Source organism: Nicotiana sylvestris, chromosome 6, assembly GCF_000393655.2.
Source record: "Nicotiana sylvestris chromosome 6, ASM39365v2, whole genome shotgun sequence".
NCBI lineage: Eukaryota > Viridiplantae > Streptophyta > Magnoliopsida > Solanales > Solanaceae > Nicotiana > Nicotiana sylvestris.
The window spans coordinates 150,984,986-151,006,033 of record NC_091062.1 but is presented as its reverse complement, the minus strand read 5'-3'; the positions used below and the strand labels follow the sequence as shown (position 1 = coordinate 151,006,033).

Genomic DNA, 21,048 nt, shown 5'->3' with positions numbered 1-21,048 from the left:
CAACAAAGCAGTGATGATGTACAAAGGAAAAGAAATCATGGGGGAAGTGAATGAAACAAACCCATCTGGAAAGTACCTCAACTTGGAAGAATTAAACAAGACCAAACAAAAGTGTTTTCCACTTAAAAAGCCAGTCAGTGCTGAAGAGGAAGAGGAATTCTTTAGAAAGATGAAAACCTCAGACTACGCCGTGATTGATCAACTCAGAAAGTCCCCCTCTCAGGTCTCACTTGTGTCCCTGCTGATAAGCTCGAATAAGCATCAGAAAGTGTTGTTAAAGACGCTCAATGAAGCATATATTTCGATCGAGACCACAGTTGAGCAATTAGAAAGAATGGCGAAATGATTTTTTGAAGTCAACCAGATCTCATTCAGTCGAAATGACTTACCTCTGGAAGGGGCAACCTGCAATAAAGCTCTCCATATGACCGTTAAATGTGAAGGCTACTATGTGAAAAAAGTTATGTCGGATGGCGGATCTGGGGTTGACATCTGCCCTCTCTCGACCTTACAGAGAATGGAAATTGAGACCGAGAGGATTAGACCCAACAACGTTTGTGTACGTGCTTTTGACGGCGTCAAGAGGGACACGGTAGGGGAGATTGATTTGATCCTAACCATCGGCCCTATGGATTTTGAAGTAACATTTCAGGTTTTGGACATGGACACCTCCTACAATTTTCTCCTAGGAAGGCCTTGGATCCATGCTGCAGGAGCCGTACACTCTAGTCTCCACCCAATGGTTAAGTTTGAACATGAAAACCAGGAAATCGTGGTCCACGGAGAAGATGAGCAATCAATCTACAGGGACCCGTCCGTCCCATGTTTGGAGGCCAGGGAAGGTAGTGAGCACATAGTCTACCAAGCTTTTAAGATCATGGCCGCATACCAGTGTGAGGAAGGAACCCCGTGTCCTCAACCCTTCTTGTCAAACGCGTCAATCATGGTCTCCAGTGAGATGATCAAACATGGCTACAAGCCCGGGAAAGGGCTCGGGGTATCTTTGCAAGGCATTACAGAGCCCATCACTTTGACCGCCAGTGAGAACTTTTTTGGTGTTGGTTTCCAAGCTACAGAAGTCGACGTGAAATGGGATAATAAACGTAAGAACGACGAGTGGGTTCTGCCTCAGCCGGTCCTGTATCTCACCAGAAAGTTTGTTAAGCCAAGATACATAGAGGAAGAAGATGAGGCCTTCACGTCCGAAGAAATTGAGGACATCTGTGAAGCAATGAGGCAAATGTTATATGAGGCTCACATGGTCCAGCCGGGTGAAGGCTCAAGTACTGCTGAGGTGCAATATATGGGACCAAGTGCCAAACTTCAAAATTGGAAGGCTACTCCGTTCCTAGTCAGGCGGGAATCCTGGTAGTTCAGTCTTGCCATCTTTTCTGCATTCCGAGTTATTTCAGGGTGTAACTAGAATGTTTTTAGTTTATTGTCTTTTAAATTCCAATGTAAACCCTTCTATCTTCAAATTCAATAAAATAAAATCAATATTTCATCGTCTATGTATCTCTCTCTGTATTCTTTCTAATTTTTGTTATTTTTCTTATTTCTCTTTTTCAGTTCTAATAATGCGGACTTAAATAACATGACATGCTTGCAAACTTCATGCCCAGATCCTAACACGCTGTCTAACTATGAAATAATGAATCAAGAACAAGGATATGATGAAGATGAGGATTTTAGGGAAATAAATCGAGAACTGGAACAATTTGAGAATAAGCCTAAACCAAACTTAAATGAAACTGAGCCAGCTAATTTGGGTAGATCGGAAGAGGTCCAAGAAACCATGATAAGCATTCACGCTGATGAAAGAACTAGGGATGCATTGATCCAACATGTGTTCATATTTTAAGGCGTGTTTTCCTGGTTGTACAATGATATGCCAGGACTAAGTGTTGATTTAGTGGTGCACAAATTGCCAACTTACCCCAGTTATCCCCCTGTCCAACAAAAATAGAGAAAGTTTAAAACAGACATCAGTGACAAGATCAAAGAAGAAATCACGAAACAGTTAAAAGTCGGTGTGATTCGAGTGGTTCGATGCACCACATGGTTGGCTAATGTGGTCCCAGTGCCAAAAAAAGATGGGAAAACCCGAGTGTGTGTTGATTATCAGGATTTGAACAAAGCAAGTCCCAAGGACAACTTTCCATTACCAAACATCCACATCCTTGTTGACAACTGTGCCAAACATGAGATATAGTCTTTTGTGGATTGTTATGCTGGGTATCATCAGGTTCTGATGGATGAGGAAGACACAGAAAAGACGACTTTCACCATACCTTGGGGTACTTACTATTACAGGGTCATGCCATTTGGTTTGAGGAATTCTAGTACATGAGAGTTATGACTGCTATCTTTCATGACATGATGCACCAGGAAATTGAGGTGTACGTAGATGATGTGATCATCAAATCCAGAACGCAGGACGACCATGTGAGAGATTTGAGAAGGTTTTTTGAGCGCATGCGTAAGTATGACTTGAAATTAAATCCAGCTAAATGCACGTTCGGAGTTCCATCTGGGAAGCTGTTAGGATTTTTAGTCAGTTAGAGGGGCATCGAGCTAGATCCAACAAAGATAAAGTCTATTCGGGAATTGCCCCCTCCAAGAACCAAGAAAGAGGTTATGAGCCTACTAGGCAGGTTAAATTACATCAGCAGGTTCATTGCTCAGTTGACTTCCACGTGTGAGCCCATATTTAAGCTGTTGAAGAAAGATGCAGTGATTAGATGGACAGATGAGTGTCAGGAAGCTTTTGACAAAATCAAAGAATATCTGTCGAATCACCCAGTGTTGGTCCCACCCAAGCCTGGAAGGCCTTTGTTCATGTACTAGAAAATGTTGGAGAATTCTTTTGGGTGTGTTCTCGGGCAACATTATGTGATCGGGAAGAAAGAACAAGCCATATACTATTTGAGCAAGAAGTTCACTTGTTATGAAGACAAGTACACTTTGTTGGAAAGAACTTGTTGCGCCCTAACTTGGCTCACTCAGGAGCTTAGGCATTACTTGTTGGCTTATACCACCTGTCTCATAACCAGATTGGATCCTTTGAAGTACATATTCCAAAAGCTGATGCCCACCGAAAGGCTAGCAAAATGGCAAATCCTGCTTACCGAGTTTGACATAGTCTATGTCACCCGCACGACAATGAAAGCTCAAACCTTGGTGGATCACCTAGTGGAAAATCCTATTGATGATGAATATCAGCTTCTGAGTATTTACTTTTTGGATGAGGAAGTAAATTCAATTGGGGTAATTCCAGAAGACACCAATGCTTGGAAAATGTTCTTCGATGGAGCTATGGATGCAAAAGGTGTCGGGATTGGGGCAATTTTGATTTCGCCCACTGGTCAGCATTTTCCAGCCATAGCCTGGCTTTGGTTTTTCTATACGAACAACACTACCGAGTATGAATCCTGCATCATGGGCATGAACATGGAAATCGATCAGGATGTGGAAGAATTTCGACAAGCTCAAGGTGAATGGGAAACTTGGGATATCAAGCTTATTCCATACATGCAACATGTGGAAGATCTTAGCAAGCGATTCAAATATGTCGAGTTCAGATACATTCCTCGGTTTCACAATGAGTCAGCCGATGCACTAGCTAATTTGGCCTCAATGCTACCATATCTAGGCAATGTCCACATTGACCCACTGGAAATCCAAATTTGAGAAAGACATGGTTATTGTAATGCAGTAGAGATAGAACCAGATGTTCAGCCATAATATCATGATATCAAAAGATTCTTGAAAACAAAGGAATATCCTGAACAAGCTAGCAAAGATCAAAAAAGAACCATTAGAAGGCTTGCCAACAGTTTCTTCTTGAGCGGAGAAGTCTTGTATAAAAGGACTCCAAATACGAACCTTTTAAGATGTGTGGATGCCCAAGAGGCTGGAAGAATCATGAATGAAGTGCATGTAGGAGTGTGTGGACCCCATATGAATGGATACGTCCTTGAAAAAAAAATCCTTTGGGCAGGTTATTACTGGTTGACCATGGAAAATGATTGCTTCAGTTTTGTCTGAAAGTGTCATCAGTGTTAGGTACACGGTGACTTGATTCATGCACCGCATTCAAAATTGCATCCTATGTCAGCACCATAGTCGTTCGTTGCTTGGGGTATGGATGTCATTAGCCAATCAAGCTAAAAGCTTCAAATGGGCATAGATTCATCTTAGTTGCCATAGACTATTTCACAAAGTGGGTTGAAACAGTCACTCTCGAAGCCATCACCAAGAAAGTAGTGGTGGACTTTGTGTATTCCAACATTATCTGTCGTTATGGTATTCCTAAAACTATCATTACGGACAATGCTGCAAATTTGAATAGTCATTTGATGAGGAAGGTATGCGAATAATTTAAGATCACACATCGGAATTCTACCCCTTATTTCCCTAAAGCTAATGGCGTTGTTGAAGCAGCAAACAAAAACATCAAAAAGATCCTCAGGAAAATGATTCAAAGTTCTAGACAATGGCATGAAAAGTTTACTTTTGCATTGTTAGGATAACACACCACTTTGCGCACATCAGTTGGGGAAACACCCTATCTATTGGTTTATGGCACTAAAGCCGTAATACCCACAGAAGTTGAAATTCCATCTCTTCGAATCATCGTTGAAGTTGAGATAGAGGACAATGAATGGTTCAAGACCCATCTAGAACAGTTAACCCTGATTGATGAAAAGCTGATGGTCGCAGTTTGCCACGGGCAATTGTATCAACAAAGAATGACCCGTTCCAACAACAAGAAAGTGAACTTTGAAGTGGGGCAACTCATTTTGAGATGTATTCTCCTGCATCATAAGGAAGCAAAAGGAATGTTTTCTCCAAACTGGAAGGGCCCGTACATTATAAGAAAATTGTTGCCAAAAGGGGCAATGTTCTTGGGAGACATCGAAGGAAATGACTCTGAAATAGCTATCAATGCAGACGCGGTCAAATGGTATTACGTTTAAACCTTCTGCGGTACTGACACTCTCCGATTGGAATGACGAAGGTTTTCATTCTCGCTATCCAAATACTATTAACCCTTTGTAAACCATTTGATCCGGTTACCTTTCTTTGATCACCCTCTTTGGAACCCGAAATGTTGTAAAAAAAGAAAAAAAAGAAAAATAAAAATAAAATAAAACAACAAAAACAAAAAGAAAATCAAAAACAAAGTTTCCTGAACTTCGTTCGACTTGATTCCAAAAGGATACATTGGCAGCCTCTCTCTGGGGTCCAGTCACACCAAAACAAAAATCCACATTTCTCCAAAAGTTGAAACTGGGGCAGGATTTATAATGGTTCAGCGACGGTTCGCTTGAAAGGTTCCAAAGTTATAATTCAATCCAAATTCTTTTTACCCTAAATCCTGTTCAAAGTCCTTCTAATCAATCGGCAAAGACCTTCAAAATGGGAGGATGTTGGTTACTTGGATTTGATACAATCAAAGGAGCGAAATAAAATGAGAGAGTCTTATTTGTGAAAACCCACACGGGCACCGTAAGGCGATGGTGATCAGAGAAATTGAAAATGAGAGAGTCTTGTTAGTGAAAACTCACAAAGAGCACTATAAGACGACGATGAGAAGAGAAATAAGAGAGGTCGGTTGGTGAAAACCCGCAAAGGGCGCCACTAATCGAAAAAGAAATCCCTTACAACCATCAGCAGTGATAGAGTCCTAGCAAGGTTTCTCAGTTTTGAGGTATGATTTATGATGGGTTTACAAGAGTTGGATGGTTTGCACAGATCGGGTATCCAGTCCAAGAAGCATGTCATGTCTATTGAGGTCTGCGTGCTCCCAAGATAAGTCCTTCTTTCCTTTCCCCGAAAGGGACACTTCTAGTTTGAATTCATTATCCTGTCTGTTGTTTATTTTTCTTTGATTCCCTTTCGGTCTAATTCTCCTCCGAAACTAATACAAAGAAAAGATGGTAAGATTGGTTTTACAAGGTTTTGTTTTACAAAAGCTAAAATTCAAGAAAAGCACCCAGCCTCAGCAGGTGCATCAAGTCGACCTCGACTGGCCATGATGGTCGATGCTCTAGAGTCAAAAAATTTTGAAAATAAAGGAAATCAAAGTCAAGTGCCCATAAAGGCAAAATAAGATAGAAAGGCTAAGCCCTGCATGGGTCAATCGTCATGTGGAATTTGAGGAAGTCCAGATCCCCGATTTTAGAAATGAAACCAATTTCTAGAGAGCCAGCGAGCAATAGAGGTTTTATTGAAAGAACTAGGGCGAGATCAATCGATGGAAACAATCAAGGTCACAAAACCAACCACCGTTTCAAACTGACAAATTGTTCCTTGATTTGAATACAGAAAAATAGGTGCAGTCCAAAACAACCTTGCAAAAGCAGGTGCAATAAAAGCAAGGTACGCAGAAACCAAAACGGTTATGTAGCAAAAGTTAACCCGAAAAGGGAAGTCTCTTTCAAACTCTTCATTCATTCTCCTAAATAAAATGAAAAGTGAAATTAAAAAAAGAAGAAAAATTCAAAATCATGGTAGCATAGGGTCTCCAATTTCTAGCTACGTTTTTCCAACATAGGGTCTCATTCCCTAGTCGCTGCCAGCATAACATGGTAGTCTTTTCTAGTATAGGGTCCCACTCCCTAGTTGATCCCAGCATAACCCGATAACCTTTTTCTGTCATAACCCGATGACTTTCCCGGCATAACCCGAGGGCTTGTCCGACATAACCCGTGGACCTTTCCGGCATAATTCAGTGACTTTTCCGGCATAACCCGAGGACCTTTTCTGGCATAACCCGATGACTTTTCCGGCATAACCCGAGGACCTTTCCGGCATAACCCAATGACTTTCCCGACATAACTAGAGGACCTTTCCAGCATAGCCCGATGACTTTCCCGGCATAACCCGAGGACCTTTCCCAGCATAACCCGAGGACCTTTCCAGCATATCCCGATGACTTTTCCGGCATAACCCGATGACTTTTTCGGCATAACCCGATGACTCTGCCAGCATAACCTGGTAGTCCTTTCTGGCATAACCCGAGGACCTTTTCGGCATAACCCGATGACTCTGCCAGCATAACCTGGTAGTCCTTTCCAGTATTGGGTCCCACTCCCTAGTTGATGCCCGCATAACCTGGTAACCTTTCTAACTTAGGGCCTCCGATCCCCATTTGATTTCATTTTTTATATAGGGTCTCCACTTCCTGATCTCTTTTTCTCAAGGATACACAATCCTGTTTTTATTGCTTTCAATAAAGAAGTAATTTAGTTGTTGTTACAATAACTCATGAAATTTTCCTAGTGAAAACTGGGACAGAAAAATTTTGTTCGTTTGTTTGTTTTGGTGTATGAACAGGTTTTTACCATTAGGCACGAGGTTTGAGATGACCAAAAGAAGAAGTCTCAATCCAAATAAAAGAAAAGAAAACAAGAAAATAAGCTGAACTCTGAGTGTAGAAGCGGAGAAAAGATGCGGATTTCTTAAGATATGATTGAAATCACAAATTTTGCATGTCTCGCCTTGATCCGAAAAGCTGAAGAAGAATGAACCAGCGGTTGCAGCTAACGAGCATCAAGATTCAGATCAGAGTCTACAGGAAGAACCAGCCAAGACTCAAGATCAAGCTTTAGAAGGTTTATAGATATGAATCTTGTAACTCATAGTTGATAGGATTAGCTAGTTTCGTTTTTCATCTTTCATTTTAGTGTAATAAGAAGCTCAACAAGCAGACCTCCGAAGGATATGTAGGCAACCTTCGAATCAAGGTTCGGTCAGACTTTTTCCAAAAAATTCTTCCCATGGAGTTTCAAACGGGCAAAAATCACTCCTAGTTGCTCATTTTATCTTTGCCCGAAAACTCTTCGTGTTTCCGAGCAAAGAGGGGCAGCTGTGAGCATGTGATTTTTTCCCTATTCAAAATACTCCTACAAAATTAAAGAAATAGATTTCTCCCAATTGTTTGCAATTTTATAGGATTTTTATTTATTATTTGCATTTTTGTGCACGTTTAATTTTTATTAAAATTATGAAAATGCCCTAAAAATGTCAAAAACATCATGCACTGCATATTAGACTTTGTGTTCATATTTTAGGATTAATTAGTTAATTACTTGCTTTATTAAAACAAAAAATCATAAAATATTGCTCATTTTTACATTTTAGCTTTAAATTTTAGATTAGTAATCTTTTCTGTTTAATTTAGGATCAACTAATTTTTGTAAATATTATAATTAGATAATTAGCTTAATTTAGAATTTAATTTAGAATTTTAATTAATTAGAGAAAAGAAAAAGGAAAAACAAAGAAAAGAAAAATAGGAAAATGTATTTGGTCTTGTTTCTTTGAAATTGGGCCAATCTTTAAAATTGGCCCGGTTTAATTGTTAAAATTTCGTTCAAACCCAGCCCAATCCCATAAAACCCGGTCCAATCCCCTTAGCCCCAAAACGACCATGTATTGCCCCTCCTTAATCCCACCCGTTGATCACCATGAATCTAACGACTGAGAACTGATCATCCCTTTTGTATAATACTGTCCGAACAGACCTCCCCCCTTACCCCAAAACCTACCTCAGTCCCTCATCTCTCTCAAGAAACTAAAACCTAGCCACCCTCTCACTCCCTCGCCGGCTCTGCCTCGCTCTCACCAAATCGCTCCAAATTTACACCCTGTAATCCTGAGCCCCTACCAAACACTATCCCACTATCAATTTCCCCAAAATCACCTCCCAAATCCATCAATTTCAGATCTGAAAATCATACCCAAACCCTAAATTGACCAAACCACCCCAAAACTACATGCCACACTCCTCACACCCCTCTGAAATTTAAACCATAGCCGATTTCCCGAAACCCCTGCCTTTGCTTCATTAATTTTAAAATCCAAATTCTGGAACCCTAGCTTCGTTTTGGCTTCTTATTTGGGCATGCGAGGTTGGTTCTTTGGACCCATGACTTACATCAGTCAATTGCTCTTGATAAGAGCAATCGATTGATGTTAGTTTAGGTTCATTTTTACCCCCATGAAACTTGTTCCGAGTTCGTGGTTGTCTCAGACGAGTCTTGGTGGTATTTTCTATTCTTTCTTTGGTTATTCTTCCTTTCTTTTTTGATCAGTTTTCATGACTTAGGGTTTTTCAGTGCTCCAGTTTTATGCGTTTGTTCATCTTGCTTATATTAGTATAAATTAGCATATTTTACCAGTTTCATTACATGAAATTCCTATTGATTCAATCACAGTGTGATTCATGTTTATGGTTAGTTCAATTTAGGTTTTCTAATGCTTAATATTGTAGGATTCATTTGCATTTTTTTATTACATGATTATTATTTCGGTTAATTGCTGGCCCAGTCCCTGTTTGTTTGATTTGTACATCATTAGAAACTTGTAAGGGTCTATTTAAACTAAAAGAAACGTAAAATGATTTTTAGAAAAAATATCTAGGAAAAAGAAGGTTCTAGAAGTATACAGCTGTCCAAAATAGTTTAAAAGATGTTGAGAATGGAGAGCTGTCCATTATTCTCTATCAAATATGCTGTACTATCTAAGGAATTTAGGGTAGAATATTCTTTTGATGCTATTTTTGGATATACACTATAAAAGGAAGGCCATTCACTCATTCTCATATACACACTCATCAGATTTTCAGAACCCTAAAATACATTCAAAAAGTTTAGCTACTATTTCCTTAGGAATTGATTTTTTTCCCTTTGATTTTAGCAAAAAACTTAAAGCACTTCTTTGGGATTTTTTGGTTTTCATAAGTCAAAAAATGGATTGAATGTGATGCTTTCTTTCTCTGGGATTTACTGTTGTAGTTGTTTGTGTTTGCGCACCTTCCATTAGCTGTTGTGAACTCTGGGTTAGCTATCATCAAGATTGAAGAATCCATTTTCTACTCCTTAAGTTCTATTGATTTCTGCTGCTAGGTTTGTAGAAACTCCATCTGTTACTATCTTTTGAATAAAGAAATGACAAGTTAGATTGTTGATTTCATGACCATATATAAATATGTATGTTTATTACATTTAATTATCAGATCTATCGACATTTGCTGTTAAAACTATATGCTTAAGCTAAAAGCTAAACTAAAATCACTTCTTTTTCTTTGAAAATTCTATCTGATGTTCTAGAATGGCATTTATGTGAACTACCTTGATGTCTACCTTCTGTTAAGTGTGATTGTTCATCCTACGCAAACCATGCTGACTCTATCTACTTTCATCTTGTTTTGTTTAACATATAACTGATCTTGTTTCTCTTCTTCTGTTTCTTTTTTCTTCTGAAACTGATTTCCAATGTGAATTTGGATCTCAGCATGTGTATTTTTCTAATAAACATTAGTTGTTTGCATCTGAACATTATATAAAATTTTAATCTGTTTCATGTTTGCTTGATAAGTTGAGGTTCAGTAGATGTTTTTTGAAGGTCACTACTTGTGGATCCAGTCACCTGTTGGTTTGATTTGCAATTCAAGGCATTGAGCAAGTTACATCTCTTTGACATTTATTTGATTTTGGGTCTTTTATATTCTGATTGTCTAAAACTCGGGAACTCTGTAATAAAGGGTGGGTTTAGTGACTTTGAGCCATGATTATGTATATGGTAAACAACAGTATATGTGTTTAAGGGCTTATTTAGAAAGTTTATGGTTCACTCATTGTATCAAATTTGTTATATCATTTAACCTTGTCTTCTACTACTTGAAAGGGTGCCATAGTGTAAAAAAAGAAAAATAATAGTTTTGTTGTTAATTAAATCATTGTAATTATCAGTAGGTCTACAATTGTTATTTTGAATTATCTTCTTCAAGTGTTTAAAATACAGTATAGCTTATTCATATTTTGCCCGCAATAGTGTAAATGCCAGTGGATGAATTAGCTCCTACCTTTTGTCATTTGGGCTTCCTTGGGGGAGCCCAATGCCGAAAACAGCTTGGTTAAGGCATGCTGAGAGTTCACCTGAATGTTTGCTTTCCTAATGGACTTTTGGTTTGTACCCACTAAAATGTGTATGAGATTTGGTTGGGCCATGGGCCAGCTTTAGTTATTGTGATAGCGGCTTAATTTGAGCCCAAATTTTAAAATTGACTTGCGTTAATTTAGTTACAGATCTTCCCTCACCTCCTTCTTTATCACATGAAAACAAAATATAGATTCAAGTTTTAGTCTGTTTAAGATTAGAATAGTTTCCTCGAACCCACAACGTTTTTTTTATAATCATGCCACCCAACGAAATATTAGATCTAGAATAAACGAACCTTCGAATACCGTAGTTTGCTTTAATTGGGTACAATCTTTTAAAATAAATTGAGGAGCGCCATTCATAAATAAATTCCATAATCTATGGCCCTCACATTAATACCAAAACTAGTGTGAAAAATACTTGGAACATTCATAACTAGTGTAGAAAACACTTTGAGCATTCGTAGCTTGCTTTAAGAGGGTTTTATAATAAATCACCACAACTACGGGTACGGCTCCCGTGGCGTAGTCGTGATATATAATTCCCAAATTCGGGTGTGCATTTCATGTGACCCGATCCTAACAACTTCGAACAATAATAAAATAAACATGTCGTGAATCGCAGGTGCATTTCATGTAGCATGGTTTGTGGTGTGCTCTCAAATAAACAAGTGTACGACAATCGTAACTTGTTCAAGAAATAATTTCATAAATCCTAAAAAAAGCGGTTAAACATAATTAAAAGCGGTTATAAAGTTAAAAATGCACAATAGGTTTAAAACATATAGTAAATCAGGTAATTAGGCTAATTATTAATAGTTAAGCGACCGTGCTCAAACCACGAAATCCGAAAATTCCTAACACCTTCTCTCAGGTTAACAGAATTTCGTATCTAGTATTTTTGGTTTCGTAGACATTTAAATAAAGTCGATTTTCCTCAATTTGGGATTTAAAATAAACCGGTGACTTGGGACACCACAATAAATATCCTAAGTGGCGGCTCTAATTAAATTTAAAAAAAATTCATTTCGATTTATGTCACTTTAATTGAAAATACTCCCTTATATCCCTTCGGGTTGGAAAAAGGAGGTGTGACAATTAGGAAGACCAGAAACCATATTCTTCTGAAGTAACAGTTTTAGTCCTCCAAAATTTAGATGTCCATATATGTAATGCCAGAGCCATGCTTGACTATCCAACTTCGCTGAAAAATAAAAATTGGTAGAGCCAATATCTTGCACATGAAGCGGGAAAAGTTTATTTGCAGTCATCTTAGCTTCAGCAATCAACCCAAGATTAGAATCTAGGATTCTGCAAATTCCATGCTTGATAGACACTTCATAGCCGTTCTCTTGAAGTTGACCCACACTAATAAGATTTTTCTTTAAATCCGGTACAAGGAACACATCAGAAATAATATGCACAGATGAAGATTTTGTTTGAACTTTTACCTTCCCTTTCCTTTGGTAGCAAGTCGGGAATTGTCGCCTAACTTGACTGTTGTGCGAAAAGTTTCATCCAATTCAGAAAATGTAGATTTTTCTCCACACATATAGTTGCTACAACCTGTATCTAAATAACATAAATCCGTGTGGCGTTCTTCTGTGGATTGAGACACCATCAACAAAGAAACCTCTTCCTCCGTCTCAGTAACTTCTGTAAAATTAGAGTTTTCTCCACGTACATTTTTCAAATTTGTACGACATTCAGAACGATAATGGCCATACCTGTGACACCTATAACACTCAATGTGGGACTTATCTGCAGACCTTGGCTTCCCATTTGACGAGTGTTGTTGATCACGACCATGCTGACCATTCTTTTTGTGAGTTCCTTCTTTAGCTTTGTTTGAGTTTCTTCCCTTCCACTTGTTCCTTCGACACACAGAATCTTTGAAGGTTGTGATTGCTTGCAAGGCTTGCTCCTCCGTATCTTGCTTAACAATTTTCTGCTCATGAACCATCAAAGAATTTTGTAGTTCATCAAATGAAAGAGTATCAAGATCTTTCGACTCTTCAATGGAGCAGATAATAAAATTAAATTTAGGCAACATGGACCGCAGGATCTTCTCGACGATAGTAACATCTGCAAGACTCTCTCCATGAATTCACATCTTGTTTGCAATTGCCAATGTGCGTGAGAAGTACAACGATACCGACTCTCCCGATTTCATACGCAGGGTTTCAAACTCACCTTGTAGAGGCTCGCTTTGCCCTTGCATTCCCTTGGTATTTGTCATAGAGTCCCAGATTTTCTTTGACGTATCCTTGCAAAGAAGAATTATTTCCAATATCGAACGATCAATGGCTTGGAAAAGATAGTTCTTTGCCTTCAATTCTCTCAAGTTTTGTGCTTCAAGTTGTGTCTTTTGAGCATTTGTTAGAACAACATCCGCTCCAGGTTCTTGAATTCCACCATTAACAACTGCCCATAACTCTTTGGACCTCAAAAGGTTTTCCATGAGCATGCTCCAATGGTCATAATGGACATCAAAACGAGGAATGGCTGCTTGCACAAAGTTGTTCTCTGAAGTCATAGATGAACAAAGTTATGGATAAACTCTCCCTCCCTCAAACATCTAACCTAGCTCTGATACCACTGTTAAAAATCTGGAAGAAAATTAGATAAACACAAAGTAATTTTGGGGAGATAAGATTATTGCAATAAAATTCAACAAAGAACAAGTCTTTTATAAAGGCGATACAATTCCTAAATTATCTGAAGCACTAAGCCATAAAGGCAGTTAAATCAAACTCACTTAGTCAACAAAGTACATAACTCCCCCATATACCCATAAGACTAGGAAAGCAGAAACTAACTAATTAAAATATCTAACAGGGATAGAATAGAATAGGACAGAAGGTGTGTTTAGTAGGAAAGAAAACATGTTTCGGAAAATATTTTTCAATTTTTTCATGTTTGGTTGGCTTAAATGTTTTGGAAAACATTTTCCTTATGAACTCATTTTCCTTCAATTGGAGGAAAATATTTTCCTTATCAAGAGAAGGGAAAATATTTTCCAAAACTCCTTCTCAACTTTCCCCACCCTCACCAACTCACCCCACCCCCTCTCTTCAAAAAAAGGCTTTTTATTTATTTTTCAAATTTCAGTTTTTCCGTTACCATCAACCCCCCCACCTCCCGTAAAAAATATTATTTTTTTACCTTTTTTTTGCAATTTTAAATTTTTGTTTTTTCGTTTTTCTGCACCCCCCAACCTGCCCCCAACCCCACGCAATTTTTTTTTATTTTTTTTGTAATTTCAAATTTTTATTTTTTCCGTTTTTCTGCCCCCCCTCCCCCCCCACCCCCGAAAAAAAAATTTAAATAGATTTTTTAGTTTTAGAATTTTTATTTATCGGTTCAAAAGTTCAAAATTTTATAAGTTCCAAAGTTATTAGTTTGGAGGTTTATGTGTTTGGAAGTTTACGGGTTCGAAATTCCGAGGTTTCGAAAGTTTATAAAATTTGTGGGCTCGGAAGGTTGTTGGTTTTAAAGTTTATGGCTTCATTTTTATTATATCTAAATTATTTATGAATACTCTTGAGAAGTCATTTTCCTTAATTTGCGTACCAAACACCGGAAAATGAATAAAATTACTACTTGTTTTTCATGAAAAATATTTTTTGTTGTACCAAACCACCCAGAAGGACAAAAGAATAAAATTGACGTGGGTCAGTAATTTTTGCTTATAGTTTGTATTTATATTAAAAAAAAGTATTAAATATTTAATTATGAACTCTCTAATTAAGAGGAAATATGAATTTAAGTTCGTAATCCATAAACTTCAAATCTTATGGTCTGTTTGGCCATTAAAAAGAAGTTCATTTTTGTACGGAAAATTTTCACTTCTTTCGGAACCAGGCCATAAAAATTTCAAATTTCACTTAAATTTTGAATTTCAGAATTTTTCCGAATTTGAAAATTTTCAAGAAGTTATTTTTTAAAAATTGTACTTCAAATCACTCATAAAATTCAAAAACAATTCCAAATTATATTCATGTCCAAACATAACTCTAATTTTCAAATAACATTCTTGCTTGAAATTTATTTTCTGAATTTCACAATTCTTATGTCCAAATACCCACTTAATTCTGTCTATAAAAAAGAACAAATGAAAGAACGAGACAGAGACAGTTGGGCCGGTGCAAGCCGACGACTGGAGGAGCATGCGTAATAGTGGTGACTAGGTGTTCACCTGGAAGGCCACTGCATATACAGGGCCACATCTGTTGTTTCACTATCAACACAAAACTTATGTTTCTATCACCAAATGACAAACATTGCCCGCTCTGACCCAACAATATCCTTGTCTAGGGCCGTGCATAATTTGGTAAATACCGAATTATTATACAGAAATCGAAAATTTTGATATTTGGTATATGGTATTTTGATATTTCGTATGATATTTAGTTTAAGTTTTTTAAAATATTAATATTAGGTATGGTATTTGGTATTTTAAAATAAAATACCGAAATATTAATACCGTACAGAAATATATATTATAATTACACAAAACACATATTATCAATTATAATATAAATATAAAAAATCTAAAATTTTACTTTCCTTTATTCTCTAAGTTCATCAATTAACTCTAAACAAGTAACAAGACATTTCTAATGACTAAATATTCTTTTATATATAATTTTCTCTATTTGGTTGATATTTTCTAGTTTTGGACAAATTTTTTGTCAACAAACATTTTTAGTTTTGTATTTTTGAGTACTTTAATTAAGAATATTAGAGTCTATGACTTTATACACTAGTTAGTATTCAAACAGAATAAACCGAAGTTACCAAACCGAATAAATCAAAACCGAAAGGAGAAAAACCTAACCATACCGAATTTAATTAGGTACGATATTGGTATAAGATTTTAAGAAATCGAATACCGAAAATACCGAACCGAAATATCTAAATACCGTACCGTACCGACCAACGAACACCCCTATCTCTGTCTATTCGACATAGTATTTTATTAGCAATAGTTCTTTTTAAAGCATTTTAAGATGCTCGAGAAATTCTTTTAACATCTTATTTAATTTTACCTAAATTTTGAAAACTCAAGATTCTAAAATTTTATTGCTTTTGTTTAATATTTTTATGACATGCATAGGTTCTTTCTTTTTTAAAAAAAAGTTATATAACAAATTTCAAAGGACCTGCAAAATATATAAGAATACCTTCATTCGAGTATGTTTGGCTTAGCTCAACGACTTGCTAAGTTTCGTACTAAATAATTTGTTGAATATCATCTCTTTGATAATCAATGCTCCTTTTACGTAGTTTCTTTATGTGAAAAGTATATAATTTTACCTATTTCACTTGTAGAATCCCTATATTACCTTAGCTTGAATATTCTATATTTAGGAAAAAAGAACCTCCAAAGTTTTGCTCTATCTAACAGTCCAGTTAATTTAATTTGTTAATATCAGTATACATATGACATCCCCCTAAATCAATGGAAGGTGTTATCTTCCATATATATCGATTTCAATGGGGAAGATGACACCGTTTTATATCTCCATGGCCACCCGTATTTTCTCAAACCTCATTCACAAACCTCGTTGACTTTTACGCGTGAGCAAATAATTCTCATTTATTTTGCTAATACGTTGTTTCATTTTAAGTAATGTAACTTTATAAAAACTTTGTAAGCTCCTCGTGCATTTTGAACAAGAAAAAGCTGGGGTTTTCTTTAACTTTCCTGCAGGGAAATCTATAGCTAATTAAATTTCAAACTATCTTTCTTCTAGCTCAGCGCTGCTGCAGGTGCATTTGCAAGATTTTGCAGTTAGCAGGTTTTGGACCACCGAATTATCATTGACGCTCTACCATTTTCCTCTACTTTGTTTGATGTCATAGACAAAATTGACGAAGTGAAAATACCCTTGCTTTCATGGTGCAAGAGGGATGTTATTTCATTTACACTTGTGGTCTCAGTAGAAAAGAAAAAAAAAAGAACCACTATTGTGTACGTCATGTATGTGTAATAAAGCCGTGAATTTTACCGTGCCTTAAAAATAGTAGTGCGTTAAAAAGGCTTGCGTCGTGTTAGAGCAAATTAAGGATTGACTTAAAAGGGTGGTAACTATTGATAAGCTGAAAAACTAAAAGTGTGTTTACCGCGAAAATGGTAATAATAATTAAATTTGTAAATGAGACTCTAAAAATACGTGATCTATTTTTATACTAGTTGTTAGATCATTGGATGCTAGATATGTGAAGTTTAACGACGAAATACAAGCTAAAACGGGGCAGTAATCAAAACGAGGGGCTTACTATCGGGGTCTCAGCCCGATCGATGAGGAGCCTCGAGGGCGATGCCTAAACTCGAGCTCAAGCTATCGGGGCTAACCGGGAAGGGAATAACAGTTAGGATATAATTAAAGAAGGCTCTTTATGACCAATATTGAGCAATAAATGAGGAACAAGTATGAAGGCGATAAATGAAAGATAGTCTCGAGCGTGTGAGTTAAAGAGAAAAGAGAGAGAGAGAGAGAAAGAAAGAGTTATTATTGATCTTGCATAGAATGATTGGAGCAACAACAACCCTTTACAAAGTGGTGAGGATCCCCTTTACATAGGAGGGGAAATACAACATAGTACATAATGCATTAATTGTAACGACATGGAGATGGGACGGCTAGACATGATTGATATCGTCTCTACTGGTGCTATTTGCTCGCCTCGAGAATTCCACACCCTCGGGGTCATTGTCGAGCCGAACGTGAATGAACCTCGGGGGAGAGAACTTTACCGCAACCCCGTAGCCTCGAGATATCAATATGAATCCCCGAACACACCTTAATGGCGAGAAATCGGACCCTCTGATTTCACCGTATACAGATAGTCTCCGCGTTTCCTAGAATGAAGTAATAGGAAATGATTTTGAAACGTCGTCTCGAGGTCATCATCGCCGTGACATTAACCGATAAGAGCATTAAATGCCATGTTCCATAAAATCGTGCAAAGGTCGCCGTCAAATGCGATAACCGAGGAACCCACGAACTGCCATTGGCTCGTCCTTTCCGCTGCTCAAGCGGTTCCTATAAATGCATCGACTGTTTGATACTTCTTACTTTCACCCCATCTCCAAATCCACGAGTCAGAATCTTTTGTCTCTTCCACTCTTCTATCTCGTTTTTAGAGAAATTTTGCTATTGTCATGGCTAGGACTTCTAGAACAGTTCCTCGGTGGAACGATGCTGCATCATCATCTCGATCATCTAAGGAGGAAACCAGAGTGATTCCTTCTTTGGAATAGTGTACCCCACCTACTCTCGATATGTCAAAGGATTTCAACGTCGATGCCGCCTCATCCATACCGGGATGGTGCGAGCATGTGTCCCAATACGTTAGTGTCGTGACCGATATTAGCACGGTAAAAACGGACTGCCGATGGAGCAAGGCAGTAGGGGTGGAGGTTTCGGTCCCAATGATAATATAACGGACCATAAGACCAGCTTTCTTTACGTGTACACCTAACCATTCCACTTGGGTCCCGATAATTCTTCCTAATCCTCTCCCCTGGAAATAGACCCGGTTATCCTTGACTTCTGCGACCAATACCAAGTGACGCTTGGTTAGATCTACCCTTCTTTTTGGAGGATAGTGTTGATGCTTCGCCATTTCACCGAAGGGGTTGAGGGAGAAATCTTTACCCTCAATCATCTAATCAGGATGTACAGCCCTCGGTTTTATCGAGGTTTAATCAGGCTCCGTCATCGATCCAAAATATCATTATTCTCAAGCGACGACGAGGAAAAGGATCGAGGGTGGATGAGCAGATTTATCCGGGTAAAGACCTCGGATATTATCTCGGCCCAGAGGATGCCCTTTCCGGAGAGATGGAATACCCAACGTAAGCAATTTTCCCTTAACCACTTTTTAACTATTCTTCTTTTGGAAATAATGATCTCTTTGTGCTTCCTACAACCGCTGCTTGGTACCTTGAGGCGGTTCCAGATCTGTCGGGATGGATCAAGCGGTTGGACGAGAAGTTCCCATATTTTGTTCGGTCTTGGACCGACCTGGACAAGGAGCGATGGGTGGCCAAGAATCACATTGGAGTTTCCTTACCTCCTATGTCTCATATTTGTGTTTCCCCCCTCGCCCTTAGTGGTGACATCCTGCGGTTACCGTACTTGTGCAGGTCTTGGAAAGAATATGTTGATAAGGCCACCTCCAGGTGGCGAAGTAGGGGATTTGGAGCCCGACACGGGCAAGAAGAGGAAAAGAAAAGTAGTTGTTATCCTTCCTGTAGCAAAACAATTCAGGTCACTCAGGCATCGAGCCGCTGCCAGGACCTCTGCTTCGACTTCAGGGGCAAATCGTGACACCGAGGAAGAGGATAATGATGATAATGAACATCCGTTAGCGCGGAGGACGAGGTCAAATGCAAGAGCATCGCAAGCGCCTCAATCGAAGGCTACTGAGTTTGGAATGGCTGACTTTGATTAGTCTCGTGAACCGGAGAACCTCAAAGAGGGTGTTAATGCGGCTTCAAATCGCACAACCGGGTTTGATGCAATTTCTATTGGGGGGATCGCTGCCATCGATCCTGAAGGGTCGGGGCCCGAAGCTTTTCAGGAGCATGGATTGCCTTCTAGAGAAGTCGGCGACCTGAACGACTTCTTCTCATGCTTCCAGGTCTCGTCAGGGGAACTGTGGGACACTCAATAACTGTTCGACGTCAAAACGGGGCTTCCTCTCCAAGGGGGAGGTTCTATTTCCAACATCTTTGACAGAGTTAGTGATAGTGTCGATCTTGATATTCCCGGCACCGTCAAAGTGGCGGATAAATTCATGCAGTAGGTGATAGCCATTTTTTGTGCATCTCTTTATCCTCGGACGTTATTCTCTGTCTTTTTAACTTTTCTACTATGCCGCAGTGCAAGGAGATGTACGATCATGCCATCCTTCGGCTCTGCGAGGAGATTTCTTATCACGAAAAGGAGTGTAAGAGAGTTACCTCGATGCTACGGGATTCAGAGGCTCGCTCTGCCTGGGGAGGGGAAAAACTAGGAGAGCTCCGAGCTGCTTTGGAAATGACGCTCAGGGAGAAGGCCGACCTTGCTGCATATGTACTTTGCCTTGCTTGTGCCCGCCTCCTATTCCCGTATTCCGACATAAATTGGCTTACCTTTCTTTTGTAGGTCGAGCAGAACGGTTCACAGATTAACCAACTAAACACGGAGATCTCCGGGCTGAGGGAGCAGAATAAGGTAGCAGCCGGGGAGCTGGCGACATCCCAGGATCTTCTCAAGGATGCTTGCAAGGAGGTTGCTGTTTTGGCCGCGGCTAAGTCCGAGGTTGAACGAAACGCTGCCACTTATCTAGAGGATGCAGCTACGACACATAAAATAGCTCGTGATATATCAATAGCAACTGAGAAGAAGCTAACCCGAGCTATTAAGCATGCTAAGGCGGAGGCGAGGAGAGAGACCTTGGAGGAAATCGAAGCCAGAGGTATCGACCTATCAGTTGATCTCAAGGAAGACCACAAATTGGAGGGAGAACTGGCGCTTTTAATTACCCCCGATGAGGGTGAAGATAGTAGCGATGAGGAGTAGTCTCTAAGTCGTTTTGTATCCCTTCCTTTTTCATTTGTATGCATCCCCCGGGGGATGGGTTGTGTAAAGATGTTTTCTGTGAATACGTTTTTGGCAATGTAAAAAAAGGATTTTCCTCCTATCAGTTTTTGTCAGTCTCTTCTTTCTTTGCCCCTTTGCTTTTGCGATTTAGCTTTTGACTCTCGACGCTGGCCTTTCGGAACCTGTTCTCGGAGTAACCGTGATCTTGAAACTGGTCATGCCCCAAGGTTAAATCGATAGCTTCTCTCTGACTAATGCTTATGACGTCGGGGAGCTCTTCGAGGCCACACAGTTTTTTGAGTTCTGCGGGGTAACAACATTTGTATAATCCGATAAAAAAGGGGCTTGGGGTGATTTATCCAGTACGTTTCCCTAGGGGAGGGTGACGTTAACGTGACCAAAATTAATTGGCCCTTTTGGGTAGGCGGGAAGTTGTTGCTTTGCCCCTATATATTCATTCGTCCTTCTTTCCAACGCTAAATTTGTTGCTTTGAAAGGCT

General features: G+C 38.8%; 2 protein-coding genes across 2 annotated transcripts; one reads left to right on the top strand and one right to left on the bottom strand.

Moving 5' to 3' along the window:
• The first annotated feature begins 2,850 nt into the window (after nt 1–2,850).
• LOC138871478 (uncharacterized) lies at nt 2,851–3,690 on the top strand. Its single transcript, XM_070149359.1, has one exon. The coding sequence runs from the start codon at nt 2,851–2,853 to the stop codon at nt 3,688–3,690; it is 840 nt and encodes a 279-aa protein (XP_070005460.1).
• An 8,320-nt stretch (nt 3,691–12,010) lies between these two features.
• LOC138871477 (uncharacterized) lies at nt 12,011–13,485 on the bottom strand. Its single transcript, XM_070149358.1, has 3 exons — nt 13,143–13,485; nt 12,401–12,962; nt 12,011–12,260 (listed from the first exon to the last, which is right to left on the bottom strand). Exons 1-3 carry the CDS (start codon nt 13,483–13,485, stop codon nt 12,011–12,013), a joined length of 1,155 nt encoding a protein of 384 aa, XP_070005459.1.
• Nucleotides 13,486–21,048: the final 7,563 nt, after the last annotated feature.

What these genes read in the sequence shown, in the direction of transcription:
- LOC138871478 (XM_070149359.1), top strand. Translation starts at nt 2,851, where the DNA reads ATGTTGGAGAATTCTTTTGGGTGTGTTCTCGGGCAACATTATGTGATC.
- LOC138871477 (XM_070149358.1), bottom strand. Translation starts at nt 13,485, where the DNA reads ATGACTTCAGAGAACAACTTTGTGCAAGCAGCCATTCCTCGTTTTGAT. An exon ending in GCAAAGCGAGCCTCTACAAG is followed by an intron (nt 12,963 to 13,142) that starts GTGAGTTTGAAA and finishes GCTCCATTGAAG; the next exon opens with AGTCGAAAGATCTTGATACT. An exon ending in GCTACCAAAGGAAAGGGAAG is followed by an intron (nt 12,261 to 12,400) that starts GTAAAAGTTCAA and finishes TGGAATTTGCAG; the next exon opens with AATCCTAGATTCTAATCTTG.